The following is a 27,201-nucleotide window of genomic DNA, read 5'->3' on the forward strand; positions in this document are numbered from 1 at the left end:
TAAATTTTGATAACAAATTTATTTAAATATACCATAAATTTCATTCAATAAATTATATATAATATCCTATACAAACATAGATTATATATATATATATATTTATATAAATAACAAATGAGACCCTACAATCATGTTAAAATTGAAGCAACTGCAGATGCTAAAGATTCTGGTGTTGGTTTTGCAGCAGTAGCACTGACTTTAAAACCTAAATCTTCCAATGCTTTTTCTGTAGTAGGCCCTATTGAAACAATCTGTAAAAAAGATCATATTATCAAAAAAAATTTCCAAATTAGTGTTATCATGCAATTAAAATGTCAGTTGCATACCGAATAGCAGTAAAGTACACAATGAAATTCAAAGAATGCTGGCAAACAAAATGAAATATAAAAAATAAGTACAAACATTATAAACCTATAACTAAAGCCAAATTTATTTACTGAAAATGTGTTAAAAAGAATACTACAGCAGCTGAATATATTCTGAATATAGCAGCTGATCTTATCTGAATATATTAAATTAAATACAATATTATTTTTTTCCTCCACTTTTACAGTCCTGTGTACATTGTGTTATTTTATAATACATCTCCATTCTTTTCAATTCCTCACCATTTTCAACTAGTTTTAGACATGTAAGACTGAGTCCTCAAAAACAAGTCCTTCAACCGTCAACTCTTAGGCCTTTATCTATTCCTTGATCTGTCAGTAAAATTCTTAATTACTAGTTTTTGGGATCCTTCCATCTGTCATTCTCTGTAAATTTTGTAACCACAATATTCTTTAGGATTCAGAGAAGTGCGCAATATCTCAAACACCAAGAACATTCAATATCTGATAATTTATTTTTATTCTTCATAGCTGTTTATCTCTGATTAGTTCTTCAATCAAAAGTACTTATGATTAGAGCTCTCCTCATGACACTCTTTTCAATCACTATTAATGCACTCTCATCCTTGATATTCAATGTGAATATCAAATATTCAATGCTACATTTTTTATAACATAAACCTCATTCAATAAATTCATAAACAATACAATATCTTATACATACGTACATCTCACACTGATATTCAATGTGGCATCCCATTGATACGGGAAATATCTCACATCAATTTCAAGTTGAGTGTTGTAATTATTGACTGTCAGTGAACATTTGGATGAAGTATGCTGGCTAATAACCTACCATGGAGAAAAATATTCATCAATGTTATGCGATTCAGTTGTGTTCATTTAAAAACATCATTTCCCGAAAAGTACAAAATGTTGAAATAAGCATTCAGTGAAAAGTGTGTGTCACATGCAACATGTTTTCATTGGTATGTTGCATTTCTAGCCGCACAACAGAGCGTGGAAGACATAGCAAGAGCAAGTCAACCAAGCAAGTCAATTAATGCTGTTATGGAGAACACAGCAAGTGTCATCATTTGTGTGCGACAATTAAGAAACTGTTACATATGTCGAAAAGCATAACAAATATCTGAGTTAGCAGATACATACGAAATGCATTGCTTGTTACTGGGTTTCATGGCTCTTAACACCTAACCAAATGCAGTACTGTGGTGTATTTGTCTACAAAGAATTGCTGGCTTGTTACAAAAAGGAAGGAACATTTTTTTTGGATAATAAGGTAACTGTCACTAAACGTGAAGAAAATCCTGCCAGAAAGGGCAAAAATGTGAGATTAATCTAGACACGTAAAAGCTGCAGACAAGAAATGCTAAATATTTTCAAATGATGCCTGGATTTTATGCTTGAAAAGTGGGTCAAGCGCTGGAAGCAGTGTATTCCAATTAAGGTAGACTACTTTGAAAAGGAACAAGTGAATGTAAATTCAGAATAGTTTTTTGAACACCTGCTCTTGCCTCATTACTTTTTGGACTGGGTTCATATATAATTATTTAACTGTAGTCTTAAAATAAAATAAATTTTTTAATAAATTAATTTTATGAGATAAAGAGTCATGTTTTAGACAATTTAATTTTTCCTGTAACTTATTTTTTCATTGAGAGAGATTCATGAATGCTTAAGAATTCTACTTTTGCCAAATTCTGAAACCTCTGAAATCACACGACAAATTTATTTTTTTAGTATTAATTTCAATGAATTGATTTCAGATTAAAAGAAAATAATTCATTGGATCTTCAACAAGACTGAAGGAGAAATTTGATGGTTACATAAAACCTAAAATTAAAATGTCTTACTATTAACATCTTGGAAAATAAATGTTTACTGATGTAAAAAAAGAATTATTAACAGTTTAAAGTGTTTAAAACTAGCTAATTGAAGTAGTAAATATCATGCTGATTTCTAAAACAACTTGTCTAACAAAAGACTATCAACGGGAATGTGGAAGGTTATGTAATTACTATACAATCAAAGATACTCAGAAAGGAGTTAAAATTGAGCATGTTTTTATAATAATGGTAAAGTAGTTGTTGAGAGTGTTTCAAACAAACAAATAAACTTTGTGATATTTAATATAAAGTAAATATATAAAGTGCTCCACAATATAAGCAAATATATAAAGCCAATATATAAAGCACTTGATCCACTTTCCAGGCCATCATTCAAAAGCACTTAGCACTTGTCATCTGTGGCTATTACAACCGTTTAGATTTGTCTGAAATTTTTCATCCTTTCGGGTCCTTCTTCATGTTTGGAAACATCCCAATCCCCATTGGGGAAGACATCCACCCTGTGGCGATTCCAGTCGCCACACCACCCTCTCTGTTCCAAGCCCTGAGGGGCTTTACTGGAGGACGTCTTTAGACCCTCTAACTGATTACATCTCACAGTCATTAGTCAGGATGCTACTGATGTAAATGCTTCAGCAGACATTTGCATCAGTAAAATACATATTGAATTTCACCTCCATGTGGGCTTCAAATAGACACCTTCACATCCAACCTAACATGATTCCCTCAAACTAACTGACCAAAACCGTGGAAGTGCGAACCCCATGCCTAATAAAGATTTGACAACACCGTTTGTGACTGTGAATGCCTAAAAACCAAACGAATTTAAAGTTAAATCAGTGTAACACTCATACCAATCAAAATTATGTTTTACGCAACATAGAAATTCAACCTATACCCAATTAAGTCAACCAATTTAGATCACCTAACAAGGGGAATGCAACCTCATTCCGGTCCACGCAGGAGCCAAGGACAAATCCCGCACCTCCACCTGCGGAGGGAAGCCACACCCCAGGTGGCATGGGTTAACATATCCCGGTGGCGCGGCCACCCCCACCAACAGAAGCCTCAAAGCGAATCCGAAACAATACCAATATAACTGTGGCACGATGCTAATGCGCCTAACTCCAACCAATCCAATGCCTAAGCCGGAACCCTAGCCACTCGAGATCCTACCATGATCGAGTACCTCGATTAAACTCCCTCTGCAGATCTACACACCGCAAGGGCACGAAGAAAACCAGCTACTATAGACCACTTCTCACAGATCATCCAGTTAATATGGAGATCCAGGAAGGAATGTATTCTCTCAAGTTCCCTAATAGCTCATGAACGTTCGACTTAGTATCGGGGACAGATGTAGAGGACGTGGTTCATTGTATCATCAGTCCCACAACCTGGATATTGACTTGAATCCACCAAATGAAACCTCGCTAAACTCGTCTGAAAGACACCATGCTCATAGAGAAACTGTGTGATATACCAATTGGGGAAGACCCATCCGATCGCACCTAAATCAGACACTATAGGAAATACACCATGCATGTAGCGACCTGTGGGGGATTCGACCCACAAGGCCCCAGTCTTCAATCTCCTGCTTTTGTTCTGACATAAATAGGTTATTTACCTTGGAAATGTAGCATTCCTTATGCTCACTCATTAGCAAAGATATCTATTGGTTTGACTCCAGCTATAACACAGACTGTCTCCCACAAGACTGTTCTATAACCACCTATAACAGCCAGCAAGAGGAATCGCTGGGCCTGCAGCAAAATATCCGCATATCTAAAAGTCATGCGGTGAGCCCAGACAGGCACAGCATACAGCTTAATAGCTTCGCTGACACCTTTGTAAAGGATATTATGGTACGGTAATTCAACCCCCAATCGAGATGAATGACTACGGATTTGATAAACAGCATCAGCGGCCTTTTTTGCTACATACTGTAGATGTTCCTTGAACCGAAAATTCTCATCAAGGATAACACTCAGGTATTTTTGAGTCGTAACGTATTGAATGGGGAGACTAACCATTTAGACCTGGATTCGTTGGGTACCAGCCAATCAACTCTTAAGCAACATCTTTGTGGTTTTCTCTGGGCTGAAAATCACCTTATGTTGGTGACTCCACATCGGATTGTCTCACAAGCACGAGCAGCTTGGAACTCTACCTCGTTACGCGAATCCCCTTCAATCAGTAGCAGCGTGTTGTCAGCATAACCAACACGACAACCACATGGCAACCTCAAACGCAACATCGAATCGAATCGAATTCCATGATCCAAAGAAGGGAACTCAGAATACTGCCCTGAGGGCATCCTTTGGTTAAGGCCTGTTCCTAGCCCTGATTGGCATTAACAGAGGTCGTCTCATTGACCTCTAACTGATTACATATTACAGTCATCAGCCAGGCTTCAGTTCGGATGTCATCGATGCAAATGCCTCAGTAGACATTTACATCAATAATTTATCGCTCAGCCTTTGTCTTTGCTGCAGGCTTCTTTTGGACATCTCTCTTCTGTCCTACATTATTGCCCTCAGAACTAGCTAACTGAATTTATGAAAGTGCTAATCCCATGCCTGTTCCAATACTTTAATTAACTAGCTGTGAGTGACTGTAAATGTCATAACTTTATAAACAAGTCTAATTTCAGCACAAACTCATACCACACAAAAATTTTTGTTGATCACAAATATGGTAATTTAAACCTAATATTCCTCTTTCTTTAAATAGTACACAACTTAACTTCAACTGGACTTCTGGTCTGGTCCATAGGGAACGAGGATAGACCTGCCGCCTACCATTGCAGTTCCATCACAGAGTCACACATAAAATTTACTTTTCCCTGGTCTGGTTCGCCGGGAGCAAGGATAGACCAGCCTTTCCTAATACAGGGTTTATCACATTTAACAAGTCAGTTTGTTCTCAGGAGTGTGACATCTGGGAAAATCATGACCCTGAAATGGAAGATCCTGCCATGTGACGATTCCAGTCACCATGCCACCTCTTCAATACCTAGCTCTGACGGGGTTTACTGGAAGTCATCTTCTGAACTTGCAGACTGAATAACATCTGACAGTTAATAGCTTAGCCTCCATCAGGATGCAACCGATGTAAATGCTTACATATGATATTATGAATGCACTATCAATAAGCACAAAACAAAACCAAAAAAAAAACTACTCAAATGAACTAAACTAAGTAAAAATAAAATATTTAAATTTTGAGCTATAGTCCAACTAATAAAATAAAATAAACAACATCCCAAAATAACCGAAGAAAAACAAAAACATAACTACGGAACATCTGTCTTGGCGACAAGAAAACGCCAACTACCACTCCCCATCCTACACATCCTCCGCAACTCGCTGAAGAACCAAATATTTCATGAAGTTCTCCAAAATTGACTATTAGGCTTGGCTTTTCCAGTTAACATTTAAATCTAAAGTAGACACAATATCTCCAAGCTGCCTCTCTACTTCTAATCGTCTTTCATCATACTGATGACAGATGTATAAAACACAACAGGTATGTCATCTAATATGTCACGCCACGGACACAGACCTGAATCAGCCAAGCCAAAACAAGCCAATCTATCCCTAAAAGCATGTCTGGAAAGATCTCTTTTTTTCTGTTTAGCCTCCAGAACCACCATTAGGTATTACTTAAGAGGATAATATGTGTGAATGTAAATGAAGTGTATTCTTGTACAGTCTCAGGTCGACCATTTCTGAGAAGTGTGGTTAACTGAAATCCAACCACGAAAGAACACTGGTATCCACGATCTAGTTTTCAAATCTGTATAAAAGTAACTGCCTTTACTAGGATTTGAATCCTAGAATTCTCGACTTCGAGATCACTGATTTGTGATGATGAGTTCATCACTACACCAACCTGGTGGACATGTCTGGGAACATCCTGCCTTGTAGGGGAAATCTCACCCATCATAGTGTCATCAGGGAGCAGGTCATTCAGCAAAATATTAACGACACAATCGTAATCCCTTTAGGGGAAGTGAGAAGTTGCAACAGTTAGCTTATTATGCAAAACATGTGTTTCTTTCTTCTTGTAATGAGCCAACAATGGAGTTAATATAAGAGCCAACAATATATAAATATATAATGCCAATAGTATTTACTTTAAATATATTGTCTATCAAGTTTATACATTAAAATACGGAACAAAAAGTTTGAAGGCAAAATTTACTATTTTTGATTTAGCACTGAAAGGGTTATAGAAATGTTATCTTAAATAGTTTTAACACAGAAGTAATAGCAAATTCCACTGCTTCTCATATTTTTTAATCTGTTTTTATTTTAAAAATACAATAATTTAGACATAATTGCCATCTTTTATGGCACACTATATCAGTGTTTAGTACTTGTTTACTGTTACTGCATGAAGTTATCCTATACTGTGACTGCGACCAGAAAAAGGTCTCATCAAGAGTATTTTAGAAAATAAATAGGCTCTAATTTGCTAACTACCATAGCTACTAAAAAATAGCATTTTTTTTTTGCAGTGTATTGGGTTATGTGTTCAATGGATATATAAGATTAACAGATTAACAGCAAACAAGCAGTTTACCACTGTTAAGTTAAGAGGTTATTACTGTTTTGTCACAACAGAAAAATCTCTTTAACTGGTACACATGCAATTTAACAAAAGTTGAATTCAGATGTTCATGGTTGTATATGAATCAGTAAAATTAAACTCATACTTTCTTAAAATAGGTTTAAAATGTTATAAAGGCAATCAATATCTTCTATTTTTAATCTTGTTCAAGTAATATTAAGAATTCACTTGTGTTTTTTAAGAACCAGTGTATCTGAAAACAAAATAAATATAGTTTTATTAAAATTAATGCAATTAGCCAAACTGTTTATATGGATTAAGCATTTCACTGGTAAATTGTTTCATGGTTTTTTTTTGTTAATATGAAATGAATATTTAAAAAAAAAATTACATTTTAGTAAGTTACTGGGGGGTGACCAACATGATGTACATGACTGAATCTGACTAGAGTGCATGCATAAAAATTATAATTGTCAAGTATGTTGAACTTAAGCTGTAGTCAGAAGGGACTTAAATGAGTAGGTTAAGAGAAACTGTGTACGTTTTAAAAAGTAGCAAAATAAACTAATAACCTATCTTAACCTAAGAAAAATGATGATTTACTCAGATCTATTTTAAGAAATATACTTGGAGAGTAATTTGCATTTCATAAATTATTAAATATTAAACAGAATAAACAAATCTACTAAACGAATGGATAATTCTTGCGAAGTTCAACAACAATTTTTAACATAATGACACAGAACAGAATCATAGACTACTTACTGCACAGTACTGTATGGGAATATGTGATGTAAATATAGTCGCATGTTCATGGCTCAGTCAGGATATTGAAAGACTGACAATTGAACATTTTTATAAAATTACAATTTATTAGCTTAAGAACATAATAAAAATAATGAACGACAATAATACTCACAATAAAAATAAAAATGAGAACAGTAAACAATAATAATAAACAAATAATAATCATAGTAACCACAACAATAACATCAATAACAATATTCAGTGTTTACATACAAAACAGAATTTAAAGTAATCATCAGGATTTATTCACAGGTAGTTAAATATTGAAAACCCAGAATTCAATCTTACTGGCAAAATACATTAACATGACCGCTAATCTTAACACCTTTTAACAACTAGTCTTTGTATTAATAGTACAATAGATGAGAAAATATAAAGTTCTTTTACTGCAAATACTTTTGCTGTTCACAAATAAAACTACCCTAACAATCTACGAATGAAATTTAGTACATTATCTTTTTCACTTATAGTCTAACAGCAACTCACTGAACCACTTCTTGTTTTCATGTACTGTCCACACTGGAATTGCTAGTGATGTCACCTTAATCGCGTTAAACACATACACAATAAAAATTTGCTCCTTCACTGACCTCCTCATAGAATATTCTTGCTTCAAGCTCCAAATTGACATAATAACCTCTCAATTTGAACTCTCTCACAGACTCACATCTTGCAGAACTGATTTCACCTGGTCTTCTCCACAGTATTTATACACCTATCCTGTTTACTTGCAGAACCAGACCCCAGTTGAGTGTGAGAACAATCAACCGACCTTTTTCATTTCTATGCATTCCTAACCTGGGTCCAGTAACTCTTCTCATGGAACATCAGTTTTGGTATGTCAGCAGGGAGTAAAACAAAGGATGATTGTTAAATGGACCTGTTACCTTTACTAAAAAGGTTTCTTTTAGTCCCTTTCTGGATTCCTCTTATTATTATATTTTCTACTACTTTCCTCTTAATTGGCAGGAATCCATTACTCAGGTCTGTTATACTGGTCTTGTTAGTATCCATATGTCAGTTATTAATGGTAACATATATTTATCCCATGTGCTTTATCATGCATTAGTATGTTTCTTAATGCTGTAAAGTTGCTTTAAACAGTTTTTCATCATAACAGCTTGCTACAGGATGTAAAAAGTTTGAGATATATGAAATGACTACTTTCTTAACTACTTAACTCAACTGTTGTGTTGAAAAATCCCATTAATTCTTTTTTTAAAATATATTTTTTTTATTTTTTATGATTAATATTTTTTTTAATAATGTTTCCTGAATAGAAGTAGAAAATACAAATCACTTTTTTCACAGAAACGAATAGACAGGTTTGTTAAAAGTTGAGTGGTAATAGTCAGAATTACTTTTTTAGACAGTAATGATGTTCATTATATGATACATTATTTGTCATATAACATTATAAGAGGGACAAATTGGTTTCTCTAAGATAAATATAGTAAAGGGGTACTTATAACACTGAATATACAAATGCTGATGTACAAATGTCTGTTTAGCTCAGTGAAAAAAGGCTAAGAGAAATTATTACGATGCTCATTTTTCGTAGTAAAGGGCAGGCATGGGACAATTTTGTAACTGTTGAGATTGGTTATGTTTGATGCGTCACCAACAATCATTTAGTTGTTGGTATCTAATATATACCTATTAAATGATATATATTAAAAAAGTAAAATAAGTGAACTGCAACCTGAGTTCAAAAGACTTAAAAGCTCTACATTGATAACAGAATTTGAAATGAAAATTTTAATTATAAAATAAATCATAAATATTAATAAGTAACATATATTATTATTTAAAGATAATTTATATTTTATTAATAGTAAATTGCAGTAACACAAAATTTAAAGAAAAAGCATCTACAGTAGGATGCAAATTAATCTGAACACAGATGCTATTTAATAAAAAGTAACTGTATTTAGAAAAAAAATCTGATGTGGACAATATATGACTTCCTTGTATGCCTATTAAATTACATTTACAAATTTTTTAAAAATTAAAAATATATAAAATTTTATTTCATTAAAAATTCTGATATTTTTCTTCTTTTTTTTTGTTATTGAATTATTATTCATCGTAAAACTTCTTTTATGAGAGGTTATAAGTTATTAATAAATCAATATATATAAATTAAAAAAAAGTTAAAAAATAAAAGTAGATGAATTCTGATTCGAATCAATGTGCCTTCTCCTAAGATCCAAATACTTCATTAATTAAAATTTTAATTGGCTGTAACTCTGGAACCAATGAAAATAAGTACCACTAATGATATATTGTTGAAAAACTCTTAATGAGAACTTATTACTGCAGTTAAAAATATGTCCAAAATCCATTTTTTTTAATTTTGTGCTTTTTTGGACACTTTTGGTTCAGTTGATTGCAATCAAATGGGGAAGTGCACGACTAGATGTTACAACAGTCCTAAATAAAAAATTTCAACATCCTACGACTAATCATTGTGCGTTTTTTAGTTCTACGAGATACATATCTACATACAGACGTCATGCCGAAACTAGTCAAAATGGATTCAGGGATAGTCAAAACAGATAATTCCGTTGAAATCTAGAAATTGAATTTTTTTCACAATCATAATACTTCCTTTACTTCATACAAGGAAGTAAAAATCATACTTGTACAATACCTAGTAATTATTATGTCCTCCTTTATTCTTAATCCCTTCATGTCCATGATTTGGCATTGATTCAAAAAGTGTACTATACATATATTTTTTTTTTACTTTATCATGAAACCATACTGATATTATTGCTTTAATAAGGTCAATTTTTATGGCACAATTCATATTTGAAAGTTGTTTTTTTCAAAAGTGTCCAAAACTTTCAGTTGGGTTAAGTCTGGGGAGTCGTCTGGACATGGGGGCACTTCAATCTTCAAAAACTTTTTCCACTTTTTTGGCAGCATGGTGTGGCACCAAATATTGTTAGAACACTCTATTGCCTTGTGCGAATTTGTTTTGAAGTTGTGTCACAACACTTTCCTTCAGAATCTTGATATATCAAACACTTTTCAATATACCATCTACTGGAAGTAATGAACAAGTGCTTTCAAATGTGAAACAACCCAAAAACATTTTTTTCAGGGCATGTTTAACTGATTGTTGGATATGAGCTGGTGATGTATTTTCATCTGATGCTTTTTTAATATATGGAACCCTTTGTTCCTGAACATAAAAATGTGACTTGTCAGAAAACATATTTTTCCAGTCTTCTTTGGTCCAATTTGCATGTTCTTTGGGCCATAAGGGCTTTTTTGCACATTGCTGGTGTTAAAAGCTGCTTTTTAGCTGGTCGACAAGCCTTCTGTCCAGCTGCAAGAAGTTGGCATCTAACAGTTGTCATATGTAAATCTGTTCCATTGGCTGCTAATTCTCAATTTAAGTTTGCAGAAGATAAATTTGAATAAAGTTTACTTTTTCTCACCAATAACCGATCCTGTTGGAGTAGTTTTTCTTCTAAGGCCACACTTAGCTTTCCTTTAAGGTGAAGGAACCAGTTTCTTTAAATTCTCTTAAAATAGCATTCACTGTCCCTAGTTCAACACCACAATCAGAAGGTATTTGTTGTTGTGTCATACTGGTATGCTCAGAAAGAAAAACAATTTTTGAATGCTTTCTTGGGCAACATTATACATTCTTTATATTCATTATATTTGGGCATTATTATTATTTACATATTTTATATATATATATATATAGTACAAAAAATACAAAAATTTGGTTTTGAAATAAAAAATGAAATAAACTTTCACAAAATAATATTTGTAACATAAAAATTGCTAAATATCCAAAGAACAATAACCTCTCATTGCACAGACAACTTAAAGAATGGGTGTGGTCAAGCAGTGTAACCGCAGCAAAGAAATAAAAAAAAATTCCCTGTGTTTGGATTAATTTGCACGCAAGTGTATGTATGTACTAAAAAAAAAACAAACCACAATTTAGCATTTGAAATATATTCATAATTTTCCTAAAGCCTCAGTAAAATTATACACACCTTGATTTCCTCCAGAGGGATAGAAAATTTTTTAAGTAATGGTATTGTCGCATTCATTCCTGATGGGCTAAAATATATAATTACACTAAATGAGAAATCTTCAGTAACCTTTTTCAAATTACTTTCAAGATCAGGGTGAGGTATAGTTTCATATACTTGTACATTATCAGATGAAACTCCATTATCTTTTAAAATTGTTGAAATTACATCTCTATTAAGGTTACCACAAGGAATTAAAACTGGCCGTTGCAGATTATCTAAAAAGAAAACAATAAAATCATATTAAATCAAAAACAGTAATCAAACACCATTCACTAAATAATTATCTACTAATTAAATAAATCATATTCTAATTTCTTTACTGATTTTATCTTTTATTTTCTTGGGAGTTAGTTCAATACTGATAAGCAGGACTATGAAACATGATCATAAAATCTAATTAATACATATTTATTTAAACAGCTAAAATGAGCAGCAAATACCTATTAAATTTTATGAAAGCCTTACCAAGTTATTGCTGTAGCCTAGAATGTTATCTTACTAAAATGCTTAAAACCGAAAGATAATCTGGCTATCTTTCGGCTTTAAAAGAGAAAACGGCACTTCAAGATTGAACAAAATTAAATGTTCAAGAGGAATACACATAATTTAAACAAGTAATTATCTGAACAATATTTTTAACATATTTTTCCAAATATTAAGCATGAAATGTGTCTTGGGCAAGTCAATAAACTACCAAAATCAGAGGGATAGTCCCACAGGATGGTTTACTCCCTTCCTCAAACATTTACATATTAATATCTTTCAAATACTTCTTTCTTAGATTGTAACATGAGAATTGTAGCTGTGCCATAGCTTCATGCAAAATACTGGCGTCTAGAGACTCTGTTTCTTCTGCAATGGTAAAAAAAAGAACTAGTTGTTGATGTGCTTAATTAGTAAACCTGGTCTTCCTACCTCCTTCTAAAATCTAAATCTAGGCACAATTGATTGAATGCAAAGCCAAAGCAGCACTTTTGGTTTTTGGCTCAACTGACCAAAATAATCTGGCTTTTAAATTAGTTTCAATTTCCAGGATAGTCTTACATTTCTAATTCCAGCAATTTCTATAAATTCAAAGTCTATTCAATTTGTTGCTATACACAACTTCAACTGATTGGAATACATTTTCAATTTCAAACAAGATCTTGTCTTTTTTCACCTAGTCACGTAAATTTTAATCTGGATTGAATTATTTATTACATATTGTATTTATTACTGTAATGTATTAGTAAAAAGAAGAATTGTTCAAATTTTCTTACTTAATGAATGCATAGTTTTACATTATTTTTGTTTACAAAGTGTAATATTTGGAGTGAATTAAGGACATAATGATAATCTGGTAACATAATTTCTTTGTTTTGTAAAATATTTCAGATTTTTAATGAAAAAGACACATCTTTATATAGGCAAATCATGAGACGCCAGATAACATCAATGGTTAGGCAGTTATTCTTTCCTAATATGTAGAGAAACTTTAAGTAGGAAGATTTTTTCCACAGAATACAATATAATTGTAGGAATTTACTGTTATATTTATGAAATTACAAAAATAAAATTATGTGATGAAAGTTCCAATAGGAATAGAAAATGCTTCCTTGCACCTTATTGCTTTGTCACATTTTCTTGCATCCCATTTTTCTGGCCAATAAAAATTTTTTTGTGTCTATAAAGCATTCAACTAATCTACTCCACTATGAAACAGATGGCTATTCTTAAAAGTCACATAAATTTTGAAAGGACCTCTCTTAAAATCAGTTTGAGAGACTAAGTTGCTATATTAGACTTTCTAAATGGGAACCACAAAATATGAAGGAAGAATATTTTGAATAGTTTAAGAATAATCAAGCATCACAATAGAAACATTGTACAAAGAAATGCATTAAGTAAATTCATATATAAAAATTGATACAAATCCTACAAATAGAAACGAGGAACATGAATGGTACATAAGAAAAAATAATAAATCAAAGGTTAAGTTAAAGAAACTCCATTTTTACAATTCTGTAAGAAATGTTAAAACTTGTTACTGTAAGAATTGAATGGATGGCTTTAGAAATGAGAATAATTAAGATGAGTTAACTTAGGATAAAAATTAGAAAAAAAAAAACCAAAAAGAAGGACAAAAAGACACACAAAGTTAGGAGAAAAATGTTTATAACTGAAGGCCAAATTCAGAAATATTAAAAATACAAAAAAAACTGTATGGTCAAAGGGCAACAAAAAGATTGAGGGGACAAATTGGTAGGAAGAGTAGAAAACAAAACAATTGATGGAAAGGTCAATTTAACATATAAAAGAAAATCTGGTGGGAAGTATAGCAAAAGTCTATTAATATCAGTTAAACAGACATTTGATCTCACCTAAAATGTGTTTTAGAAGGAGAAGAGAAAGCTAATGTAAGTAAGTAATGAACTGGAAGACAGTCAGATGGAAAAAAATTATCTGAAGATGAGTTGAAGGAAGGAAAGAAAAGAAAAGAAATTTAAAAATATTTCAAAGATTGTAAGTTTATAATGCTCTGAAAGATTTAAACAAAAATAAGGTAAATGAGTAGATGATATCTTAATTATGAAACTTCTTAGATGAACTGATGCCGCTAAATAATCTGCACAACACAGAAGAGCCCTCAGATTTCTGAAATATAACTGCTACCATTCTGAAAAGCAGGATGTATACATGAACTAATGCATTATCTGATGTTAAAAGAATAATAATAATAATAATAATAATAGGATAATTTACAAATGAAAAGGGAGTCAGCTGGAAGATGTAACAGTTGCAAAACAATTAAATATAGAAAGAGCATAGGTGCTTTGGTGGTAACAACTCTCAATTTATCATTGAAGGCAAGCTGAAAAAAGTTTTAATTTTAAAGCAATATCATTTTAAATGTTTCCTGACATGTATTAAAAAAAAAATGTTTAAAATGTAGTATTTTTTGATTTTTAGATTTTAAAAAAATCTGTAAACAAGATACTTATCTTATAATGAATTTAACAGTATTACATATATTTAAAAGTAATTATATATATATATATATATATATATATATATAGAGAGAGAGAGAGAGAGAGAGAGAGAGAGAGTGTTAAAATTCCTCTTTCTCTTTCTGCTATACAAAAATTAAAACAAGACTAAGATACACAATTAAAAAATTTAAAGAATTTTTTTTAACTGTGAAATAATTTACAAATATTTATATTTTTTTTAAATTTAGAACTTTACCTTTCCTTTAACTTTCTGTTAATTAGAATAAAAAAAGAAAGTACAACTCAAAACTATATTCATCTCCTATAAAATCGTTCTTACAATACATCTACGAACAATTAATATTAACTTAAAAATTCACTTGAAAAATGTTTAGTGACTAACATTACTAAATAAATAATATAATTCAATAATAAATAACAAATTAAAAATATATAATAACAAATAATATGAACATACATGTAAATAATAAACTAATTTAATTTTAGAGTCTAGAGAATAAAAAAATAGAGGTTATTCAACATTTCAAGTATGCTGTAAATGTAGATTCAAATAAGACAAACTTGGTAGCTAAATAATAATATACTTATTCAGATACCTTAATTTAGACTATTATATGCTTAACATCAGAAAACAAGTTAATAACTTTTCAACTTAAAATTTATGATAAGCTAATATGAAGTAAAAATGAAATAATTCAATCTTGAAATTAAAATACTATTTGATAAGAATCGTACTCCCCAAAACAAAACTCCTCACATTTCCTTTTAAAGCAAAAAATTCATAAAATCCATAATTATTTTTAAAAAAACTGAGAAAATTAGATGTATGAGACAAGTAAAGAATCAAGCAAACAAATAACATTAATATATTATGCATATCTTTATTACATCTTTATTAACTGTAAACCTGCACAACAAAATTTATAAAACATTCAAAAGTTTAAAACATTACATTAAATAAATTATTTGTCCAATTAACTATCTAACAATTCCCCTTGAAGATCCATTTCAAAATCATCATTCCTAACTACATCAACTCCTTAACTGCTATTTCAGAGTTGACTGATAATCCTTCTTCCTTTTGTAGTTTGACTTGGAATCTCTCCTACTCACTTCTACATTTTGTGAACTACACCCTGCAATCAATCTGTCACAAGAGTATGTAATACCTCTTTAATAATAAAATAAAAATGAGCTAGAAATAATAAACATATTTGAAAATAAATAACAAAGCTAACAATTGAAAGAAAGTAGAATAATAACAAGAAAAATATTTAAATAGAATATTTTTTTTTATTCTTGGAATTAAAAAATTCTTTTGAAATAATGAAGTATCATTTTTGTCATTTTTTTATCATTAAGGTTTTTAAAATCTTAAATCTTTTATAATTTTTATATTTTTTTTAGAATAAGATGACCTGGAGAACATTAAAAAGTTATGGTACCTGATTTCTTTAATTTTTTTTTTACTAAAACTTGTTTAAATTGTTTAAGTTGTTACTTCTTTTTAGAAACTTTATTTTACGAAAATGGTTCCAAGTAGCATTTGCCACCTCTGAATTTAATTCTTAAGGAAACACTTCTTAGTTTCCTTCAGTCCTCCAGTGAAAAATGTTATCAACTACTAGATTGTTAAAACACAAATAAACTTTTTTCTTCTGCTGCTGCTGTAAAACACATGAACTAGGAAATTATCAGAAATATTAATCTTAGCAAAAATGTAAATAACCTACTTTCACTTATGTTCAGTTATGAACATATATGAAATATAAAAAAAATTATGGTTCAGTTATTGAACATACAGCAATACATTTCCCATTCACTTAACTCCATCTAATTTTCAAATAACATCCTTATCTTCCAACTAAATCACAAAATATTAGCAAAATGACTGGATGAATAATCTTAAATTATTTCAAATTGAATGAATACATCCAGATAACAATTCCTGCCAAATGTTATCCACATCACTCTTCCAGGACAGAAGTTATATGATTAGAATGAGACAAGATATTTACTGCAACAAGTCTTGTGCATAATTCCTGAAGTTAAATAATTATATAATTCCATAATAACAACTGCAACTTACATAAGAATCAGGTTATCTTAAGTCCAGAATATGAAGTAGGATTTATTTATTCATTTATTTATCTTCATGCTCCAATGTAATGTAATCACATTACCTTTTAAATTGTTCAAAAATATACTTAAGGAAAATTTTGAAATTACAATAGCAATTCAAGAAGAAAACAAAAAGATATTAAGTGTTTTTATGATATCTCTTTAATAATAAAATAAAATTGAGGTAGAAATAATAAACATATTTGAAAATAAATAACAGAGTAAAAGAATTAAAGAAAGTGAAATAATAACAAGAAAAATATTTAAACAGAATTATTATTTTTTTATTCTTGGAATTAAAAAATTCTATTGAAATAATGAAATATCATTTTTGTAATTTTTGTTTCATTAAGTTTTTTAAAATCTTAAATCTTTTATCATTTTTATATTTTTTTTTTTTAAATAGGATGACCTGGAGAACATTAAAAAGTTATAGTACTTGATTTCTTTAATTTTTTTCACTAAAAGTTTGTTTAAAATACTATTTACTCAGTGTTATAATGACAGTATTTTATTTATGTAAGCATAAAATTTACACAGGGAGGAGATAATTAGTAATATACCTAAAACAGACTACTTTCCATCATTAGATATATTTATGAACAGCAAAAAAAAAATGTATGGAATGTTACAAAGGAAAAAATAAGGATTTTATAAAATAAGAACTAAAGAGAATGTAAAAAAAATTGGGTAGGTTGAAAAGATTCAAACTGAGTGAAGTCTCTGCAGAATCTTTTACAAAAAATTAAATCGATGATCTATATCTTTCATCATTCAAGATTAGTTAATTTAGCACTAGAAGGAAGTTTAAAGATAAAAACAGATAGGGAGAATAAGGCAAAAACATTTTATATAAATAATTAAGAATTTAGGTAAATTTTATAAAAATTGTATAAATAAATAAACAAATTCTGAGATTAAAACCAAAACAGAGATAATGGAGAATTACTAAAGCTAATCAACCATAATATAATCATAATATAATTAATCAATAACTGATAAAAAATAATTACGCTGCAAAATAATAGGAGCCAGAGCAGCACCATATCCAGAACTTGTACCTTCAGCAGTAACACCAAATCTATCGCTTAAAATTTGACCGGTAGTTTCCCCTACAGCAAATATAGGTCGATTTTTCCACTTGGAATCAAGTTTCTCAACTGCTTTTGTACAAGCATAAACACATCGTGGACTACCAAAGACTAGAGCTATAAAAAAAAGTCATACCATATTATTATTCTAAATAAAACTAACAAGAGGTTTGAATAAAAGAAATGCAATGCAAAATAAATTTTTAAGCACTAATATACACAAAGCATTCAATAGCTAGATGGTAAACCATACCCAAAAGAAAATATACTTAAAGCACCTTAATATACAAAAACAAAGACATCACTGAAATCTTGTATTAAAATAAATACTATTAGAAAAAATGGTTACAAGAATTTGGAAGGAGATAAAATACATAGTTAATTACTTTTTTGTAATTATAAGCTAATGCACCCAGATTTTTACCCAGGTGATAATTAAATAATTGCACCCAGGTGATAAACTATACTTCTAATTAGTCTTTGTATGAAGAAAAGTAATGTAGGAAGAGATAAATTTGTGGTAAAAAGATGTTAATAATTTTTCCATCTCTTATAAACTATATCTATTTTTAAAAAGAATGATTATTGTGATATCACAAGGTAATGTTCTTCTGCAAGCTTTAGGATGTTATTAAGAAAGCTAATAAAGTATTCATCCTATTTGCACTTCAGTTTGTACCAGCTTCTTCACACTCTACCTACATTGGTTCAAGTTAACTTTCCTAGCACAATCACAGTACTTCATGATTCTTCAACAACCGGTAGTAGTATAAAACATAAAAAAAGGAAATACAGTAGATTTCTAACTTCTGAAACCATAATTCTGTCACTAGATGGTATATGTAGATTTGTCAGTTTCTATGATTTTACAGGAGAGGAGTTTAAAGTTTGTAGGTTGCTAAATATACAGAGGTACTTGGTAATAAAATTTTAACAATAAATTATTTTTATAACATAATCTATTAATCATTTATTGTTATAATTTTTTATAAATTATAAATAATATAAGTTATAAAAGTTTAAACAAATCAAATATTGCTACCTTTAACAAGTTATATATTTTCTCTTAATAGGTAACTGTTAATGTTTGATTAATTTTATTTTTTTTTAAATAAAGTACAAGAATAAAATAATTTACAAAACACAAAAATAAAATGCGCCTTCAACAAATAATAACACTAAAAACTTACAAATAGTTATATTTTTATTTATTAACTAAAGTAAAACTATTTGCAACAAATAACTATTTTTGAAGTCTGTGTCAGTCAACATAAATTAAACATAAATCTACATAAAGTTAGTACCTCAACCAACTGCTAGGCAGCTAAATGGAATTCCCACATGTAAAATGGATTCTCAAGAGCATATAAGAGAAAGCATTAACAATCATACCTCATCTTAAGTTCCCAAAAGTATATATACTTGGTAATAATATATGTACCTAAGCATCTATAAAGTTTTTTATATCGTATCTTTATATGTTGCATTTCACTGTTGTATTATATTTTTGTAGATCTCATTTTATTGTAGAAAAACTTCAATTACTAATCTTGCATTGTTTGAAATAGGAGTTTTATTATAAAGATCATACGTTTTTTTTTTTTTGTTTAACCTGTGTTGGCTGGCACCGACTTATTTGTTGAAGTTGGTTTTTATTTTTGTTTATTATAAATTATTTTATTTCACAATTTTCAGTGGTATCTAGTACCTATGTACACATTAAATTTAATATATTTATATTTTTTTATTTATTTTTTGTTTAACCTCCGAGTCCACAGTTAAGCATTACTTCAGAGGATGAGATGAATGATTTGTAGCGTGTGTGAAAATGCCATGCCTGACCAGGAGTCGAACCCGGGACCCCTGGGTCCCGGGTTAATATAATATTAGTTTAATATTAATATTATAATTTAATATAATATCCCAGGTATAATGTTTTATTTATATTATTATATAATTAAAATATGGGTAGGCCTACAAAACGCGCTACTCAAATGAGACAGTGAAGTTTAAAGGAAATCTGTCAAGAAAGGAAAGATCATTTAAGTAAAAATAGAGAAAGAAGTGCCGTGAATACTTCCACAGAGACTTCTCAACAACAAGAATGTAGAATTCTAAAATTCCTGGGATACAAATCGAAGGGAAAATTTGATGCTTCCTTATGGTTTTCGAACTAAGAAACTGAATAAAACCTCTTTCTCAGTTAGGTTTTACAAAAAATGTGGTAAAACACCAATAAGTTTTGTCAGAAAATACAGTTTTTCTGGTTTGGAATAAAATAATGTTGTTAATTTACCGATAAACAAATAAACATTTCTAGTTAACTTGTAGTGAATTTAATCTGAGAAAATTTATGTAAATAATGTCTATTAAAATTAAATAAAAATTTGAGAAGTTCAGCTTTAATTAAAAACAAAACACATAAACTACATCGAAAAAGTGATCTGATTTTAAAGAGAACAATTTTCATCAATTTTGAACATAATGTAAATGAAAACAAATAGAAAACTTATCAATAACTGAAAAAATGAATAAAAATAGATTAAAAAAATAAAAATCACTTCCATTCTGCTGATTCTTCAAATTGAAAAAGCTGTGGGAATGCAGAAAAATATTTCAGTTCATTCTTTTAGATTGTGCTAGAGTTCAGCAGCAACAAAAATTAATAAGAGCATATAGGAAAAAATGGTACTAAGTTCTTCATCCAAAAGAACAAATTACTACGATAGGTTACTGGTAAAGTACTTATGGACATTTGTTTATCTTCATCATGATATAGTTAAACTAGATTTGATGTAAATAAAATACCAACAGTGAAATAATTCCAGATCCAAATAATTTAAATATTTGTCTTTCACTAATTCTACATTTAATTTCTAAAAACTTCTGAGATACTGTAAAATTTTTTTTCATTTTGGGGACTATGATACTCAAGGGTAAGCATTCGGTAAAAGCATTTTTAAGAAAATAATCTTTAAGTGATGATAATAAATTTAAAAAAGGAACTTTTTAAAATTAAAAAAAATACAAAGATACAGTCATAATAATTTAAAAGAACAAAGTGTAATTTTCTAGGAAGGGGTGAAATGTTTTTGCTATTTTTTTTTTTTTTTAGAAATGCAAAAGAACAAGGACTGTAAAAAAATAATCTTTTTACATGTTAAATGCTATAAGTATAAACATTCAGATGAATTTAGATTGAAAATTAAAAAAAATTCTAACTAAAAAAATATTTTTTGTACGACAGAGCATTAGCGTGGGTCGGGTAAAAATATTTCAGAGCTTGTTGCACCCACAATCATTTTGAAGGGGAAGTGGTTGAAGCAAGAATGTAAAAAGCAAGAAAGAACAAAGAAATGGTGCGATAAGTATTGTACAACTTACGAACATGGCGGCCTCCGTGGCGCGAGTGGTAGCGTCTCGGCCTTTCATCGGAGGTCCCGGGTTCGATCCCGGTCAGGCATGGCATTATCACACGCTACAAATCATTCATCTTACCCTCTGAAGCAATACCTAACGGCAGTCCCGGAAAAAAACCCCTACGAACAATGCTCTGAAGTACTGAACTATTTACCAAAACAAATCGTAATGTTTCAATTCCTGATAACTCATCATCGCTTTTATCGTCACCCGTATTTAAATCACTACCACTGCTATCGCCATTTAAGTAATAACGACATTTTCAAGAAATTATCAATTAAAGGTTCCCGAGACAAATATGAGGTTTCTATTTTCTTGACATGGTTGCGCCTCGATTTCCATATGGCATTCATAATTGAATTCGCTCGACGTTCTATTACTGCAATAGCATCACTTAATTTAAAATTAACTTTTTTTCGCGACATATTCTTTTAAAAGCGCCTAAAATTTTTCAGTCGGATTTAACTCAGGAGAACAAGGATGCAATCTCAAAACATTGTGTTCTTTCTCCGCTAAAACTGAATCGATTTTAAATAATATAACACGCGGCATATACATAAACTGTACAGTTCTGGTTTCAACATTGTACCGGTAAATAACATGTTATTTTGTATAAGTTAACAGATCACGTCTGCTTTTTGCGTGTTCGAATTCAAAGCGCGGTTCAGATGTACATTACGGCACAAATCATTATCTATAAAGATGACCGAGTTACAGAAAAGATTAGGGATTAATTTTTGTTTTACCCGCCGCTCGTACCAGATTTAAATATAAGAAATGCATTCTTAACAAACCATTTTCGGAACCGGTATGAACAATGCGAGCAATTACGAAATGCATTTAGCCTTTGTAAATTGGAGCAGTTATGTAGCGATATCAGTCGTCATTCCACGATATTGGTTTGATATGAATGGCATGTACATAGAATTCGTCCGCGTAAATTACAGGTATGTTTTAATAACACGATTTTTTTTTTTTAGGAAAAAAATCGGCCTTTATCGGGATTTGTTATCCTTTAAAATTTGTTGAATACTACTGAGTGAAATTCCCGTAGCTTAGGCAACACGTTTTCAGACTTGTATAGAAGATCGGTCCACTTCGTGCCTCCTTTGTCATTAAGTTAAAACGTTAAACACGTCTTTCTATCGTTTGGCTATGTATAAGTTACGCCCCCAAATTTTTTTCTAGTGCAGTCCACTACTGTTACCTTCCATGAAAATACAGTGCAATTATAATACTATCCTACGTTAAACTTTTCTAATTTAAAGAAACAATCCGTTAACAACAGAAAATATAAAAATTAAAAAATTGTAACGGCCGATAATTTTCGTAAACAAACACAACAGGATGTTTTCGCTAAACTAATGTAATGCATTTACACATGGTAACATACACACTACGACAGCGAAGAAGTAACTGAACGAATAAAGGCTCCCACCGGCGAAAATGTGATGACTATGGAAACGCTTCATGGACAAACTTACTGTGGTTTACAAGAAGCTCTATAGCGGTTTGAAATCCTACTGATGTGGAAAATATAGATTCAAAAAAAAAACTCCTATTAACTCCTTTTCTCAAGCAAGATATAGCTAAAAAAAAATATGTACAGTCATTTTTTGGGTAGGGGTGAATTTTACATAAAAATATTGTGTGTGATCTTGATAAAAAAAAAGCTTCCACTTCAGTAAGACAACAAATGCTTCGAAAAGATTTGAAATTTTATTGCAATCAAAACAACCCTACCCCTTTTTCTAATTTTTACAAAAATTTAATGCATTCCTTTCCCCGAAAGTGGTCCAGACTTACAAGGAAAAATACAGGCCACAAACATACATACGTACACACAACGACCGTCTTATAAAAATAGATTTTTTGGACTTGGGGTCATTGGAATAACAATTTTCTTTGCAGATTATTTACAATCTATTTTTTTTTTAATGTCTCTAAACAGAAAACTTAAAACAGAAACCAATTTTTTTTTTATGCCCGACTATTTACTTTAAATTTTATAATTATTTTTTCTGCTATTATTTATTGTTTATAAACAGTTAAGAAAAAAATCTTATGATTTTTTGATGGGCAGTATGTTTGATCATGTAAGTGTGTTCTTAATATTAACTAATAATCCCTTTCTTTCATTTACATAACTGCTCAAAAAGGTGTGCAATGCATTTAGGATGTATGTATGTTCCACCATAGCAGCTCAATAGTTGAATAATATTACAAAAAATAATAGAATTAAATTTACATTAAATAAAATAATCTAATATTAAATAAATTTAAAATAAATTTGTTTAATAAAGATCTCTAATAATAATGGGGGACTACATGTGAGGATAGAGTGATGAGGTGATGCAAACACGTCACAAGACTACACCAATCACCATCAATTGATAACAAACGTGATGCCCCTGGATTGCTATTTTCAAAGGCACAATGGGGTGCTGTTATAATATCTCTGCAAACAATCTTCCGATTTTCAAGATTCAAATGGGGTATTTGTTAGTAAGTTGAAGGTTAACTTTTGCATATAACAGGTACACTCTGGATCTAATAAATAACAGCTATTCGGAAATATTATATCTTCACAACCAATCTTCTGCTTTTCAAAATTCAAACTGGGTATTTGTTAGTATTTACAAAAACATGATGGAACCAACCCAGAAAAAAAAGGAAGATGTTTGTCACAAATGCTTTTTTCAGCAGTCATGTTTTTTTAATTTTTTAATATTTATCTTTTCTTAATTATAATTATCATCGTGCAGTATGTAATATGTATACAGAAAATTAAAACAGATTTATTTGTTTTAATTTTTTTCATTTTTTATAGAGTACTTGTTTGTTGCCTATTTGTTAATCCTTTATTTCCCATGTGACCAATATTCCCATATGTTCAAAAAAAAATTTTAGGATATTATTTTATATGCAAATAAATAATAAAATTAGCAAACATAAAATTCATAACTTTTTTCTAGAATCTTATAGATATTAAATTATATATATATACAAATCATCTGTGTTAGTGTGTGTATGCGTGTATGTAAATATATATATATTTATATATATATTGTTTGCTAAAGAAACAAACAACATGGAGAATCAAAAATGAATCTTTTGATTATGAGTATGGAAAGCTCACCACTGGGCTACTACCATTACTACTGTAACTGCAGATATATAGATAAGCTACTTGAAGCATTTGAAAATGTTTAAATGTAGTTTATTCCAAAATTTAAGCTGCTATTTTGGATTTAAAGTGTGTCCCCTCCTTCCATTATGCAAAAGGGTAAAGTCTGTTGTATGTCAACTGCTTGCCCTTGTTAGTAAAGGTAAATACGGTAATAGTTGTATAAAGATCATAACATTAATCACTGCTTTTGACATCGTATGTTAAATATCATTTTGTTTGTTTTATAACTGAATAAAACAATAAGTCCCACTACATAACAATATGTACTCCATTTTCCAGTAAATTTCATTTAAAGATTTTTGAATGGTTCAATAGTTTTATTTGTATACCTACAATTACAGCAATAGCCAATGGTAGTAGCCCAATGGTAAGCTTTCCTGACTCATAATTAAAAGTCCATGTTTAATTAATTATATATATAAAAAACTGAAGGAAGAAAAAATCTAACAACATGGTGGTCCGTAGCACGTCACTTCAAAATAAAAAATAAAAATCAACTGCGTTATATTTCCATATAAGAAAAAAATATGAATTAAAAACATGGGGACTCGAACCCAAAAAATATACATATATTATTTGGAATGATTGTTTAATACTATTGTTATTAAACAGATTATCACACACACATTTGATGATCGTATGATTTATCTTAGAGTAAGCCTACACCATAAATCTGTTCTTTAAAAATTCAATTTCAAGAGCTTTCTACCCTTCTAGTTTGTTATCAAATAACAAATTTTTGTAGATATGATTGGCCAAGGCATAGATTCTGTATGTGTTGCTATTAATTAAACACATAAAAATATTTTACATCAAATATTTCAAAGAAATTCAATAAAATAGTTTTTATAAATTTAAAAGCACTGTGATACTTAAAATTCTTGGTAATTCTGAGCAATTACTTGATAAACTTCAATTTGGTTCATACTTTATTATAACATAGTAGATATACTTAGGATCATGAAAACAGATCTAAATGTCAAAAAGCAGGTGACCTATACAAGCTCAAATCTTCATGGCATTATCAGTACTCTTAGTTGTTTCCTAACAGTTTTGTGAGTTATGGTTATAGTTAAGGTTAAGGTGCAGTTAAGAGTTAGAGTTAAGGTTAATGGTAGAGTTAAGAGTTAAAGTCAAGGTTACAGTTAGTTAAAGTTCGGCTTTTGTAGAGAGGTTAGGGATAAGTGACCAAGGTATGGAAATATTTAACATCTCATACGACACTTGACTGAAACAGAAATATAGTTGCTACAGAGAGATTCCACCACATGTTCTTGCTATTAGTCATGTGTATGATGGATAATCATCTTACAAAGGTGCCAAATAAGGTTAGTTTATGGTTTAATCCTCTGTCCACAAAACTCTTACCTTAACCATAATTTTACTTTAACCTTAACCCTTATCTCTCTCTACAGAACTTTAACCTCAGAATGGATTACAATCTGAACAGGTCAACATAAAAGACATACTGCTAATTCACTAGAGTACTGATAATGTGGCACAGACTTTGACCTTGGTACTAGACTGTGGGTACTAATGTTCTTTGGTGGTTGGGTTTAAATTAACCACACATCTAGGAATTGTCAAACTGAGACTGTACAAGACTAAACTTCATTTACAATAATAAATATCATCCTCTGAATTAATACCTGAACGGTAATTCCCGGAAGCTAAACAAGAAAAAGAAAGGACTTTGACCTTGCACTGGTTACCCACTGTCGAAACCTGCTTTCCGACATCTAGATCTTATGTTTTTCTGACCCTAGCATATATATTATGGCATATTAAAGTATGAAAAAAATGTAGGATGATTAAGTAATTACTCAGAATTACCAAACTTTTAATTGCTTTTAAACAAACCTATGTGAGAAATATATTTTTTCTTAAAATATAAACTTGGGTAAACAATACTGTTCAACTTAAAAAAATTATACATTATCATTTTTACCTGAATAATCCTCAGGAGATTCTAATTTTCTTCTAAGTGTATCCAGATTTGTAAATTTAAAGTCCAAAACGCTAACTAGTCTGACGTTCAAATTTAAATTTTCTAATACTTCTTGATAAGGGTCCTTGGAATTATGCACAGCATCACTGGCTTCAGCAGAAATCGCTTTAAATATTAAAACGTTGTTACCAAATTTCATGGTGAAACTGACAATTTAGGTGTACTTTTCATAACCTAAAACCAATTCAAACTGAAACTGAAAAAAATATGTTGCCGTTAAATTTGCATGTTAATAACAATTCCCAGTTAAACTCGACCTGGAGATTATTTAGAGTGTGAATGTCTATTATCATTAATACAAACAAAACCTTCGAAAATAAATATAATCGCGCAAGTATAATATAACCTCGCAAATTGGAAGTGTTGCAAGTGTTGTTTATTGCAAGATCATCTGTTCTTCCACCACACCTAACTCCTATTTTTAACCAAAATTCAGATCTACTGATTATATCTGTGTGTATATTATAGTTAATTGAAAATATATTTTTTCGCTCAAATTGGCTTGATATTTAAGCTTTTCATTATGTTTTGTAAAATTATTTTTTATATAGGTTAATAAGGACGATAACAGTTTATTAAACTCTAATTCCTTTTTTTTTTGGTGTAACATAAAACAAGTTTGGAAACAAGAAGGTTAATAAATTGTCACTCTCTGTGGTAGGTGTGAAGTTGGTGATCGTAGTTGTGGTCAAAGAGCGTCAGGTATTAAGATGTTAGAATAAACTATAACCTTAAAATTCG

At 30.2% G+C, this 27,201-nt stretch overlaps 1 protein-coding gene across 1 annotated transcript; it reads right to left on the reverse strand.

Moving 5' to 3' along the window:
* On the reverse strand, positions 1-26,839 carry LOC142321695 (uroporphyrinogen-III synthase-like). The gene is made up of 4 exons (XM_075359987.1): positions 26,401-26,839; positions 17,765-17,959; positions 11,599-11,855; positions 1-251 (listed from the first exon to the last, which is right to left on the reverse strand). Exons 1-4 carry the CDS (start codon positions 26,597-26,599, stop codon positions 129-131), a joined length of 774 nt encoding a protein of 257 aa, XP_075216102.1. The 5' UTR covers positions 26,600-26,839; the 3' UTR covers positions 1-128.
* Positions 26,840-27,201: the final 362 nt, after the last annotated feature.

Source organism: Lycorma delicatula, chromosome 1, assembly GCF_047948215.1.
Source record: "Lycorma delicatula isolate Av1 chromosome 1, ASM4794821v1, whole genome shotgun sequence".
Classification (NCBI taxonomy): Eukaryota; Metazoa; Arthropoda; class Insecta; order Hemiptera; family Fulgoridae; genus Lycorma; species Lycorma delicatula.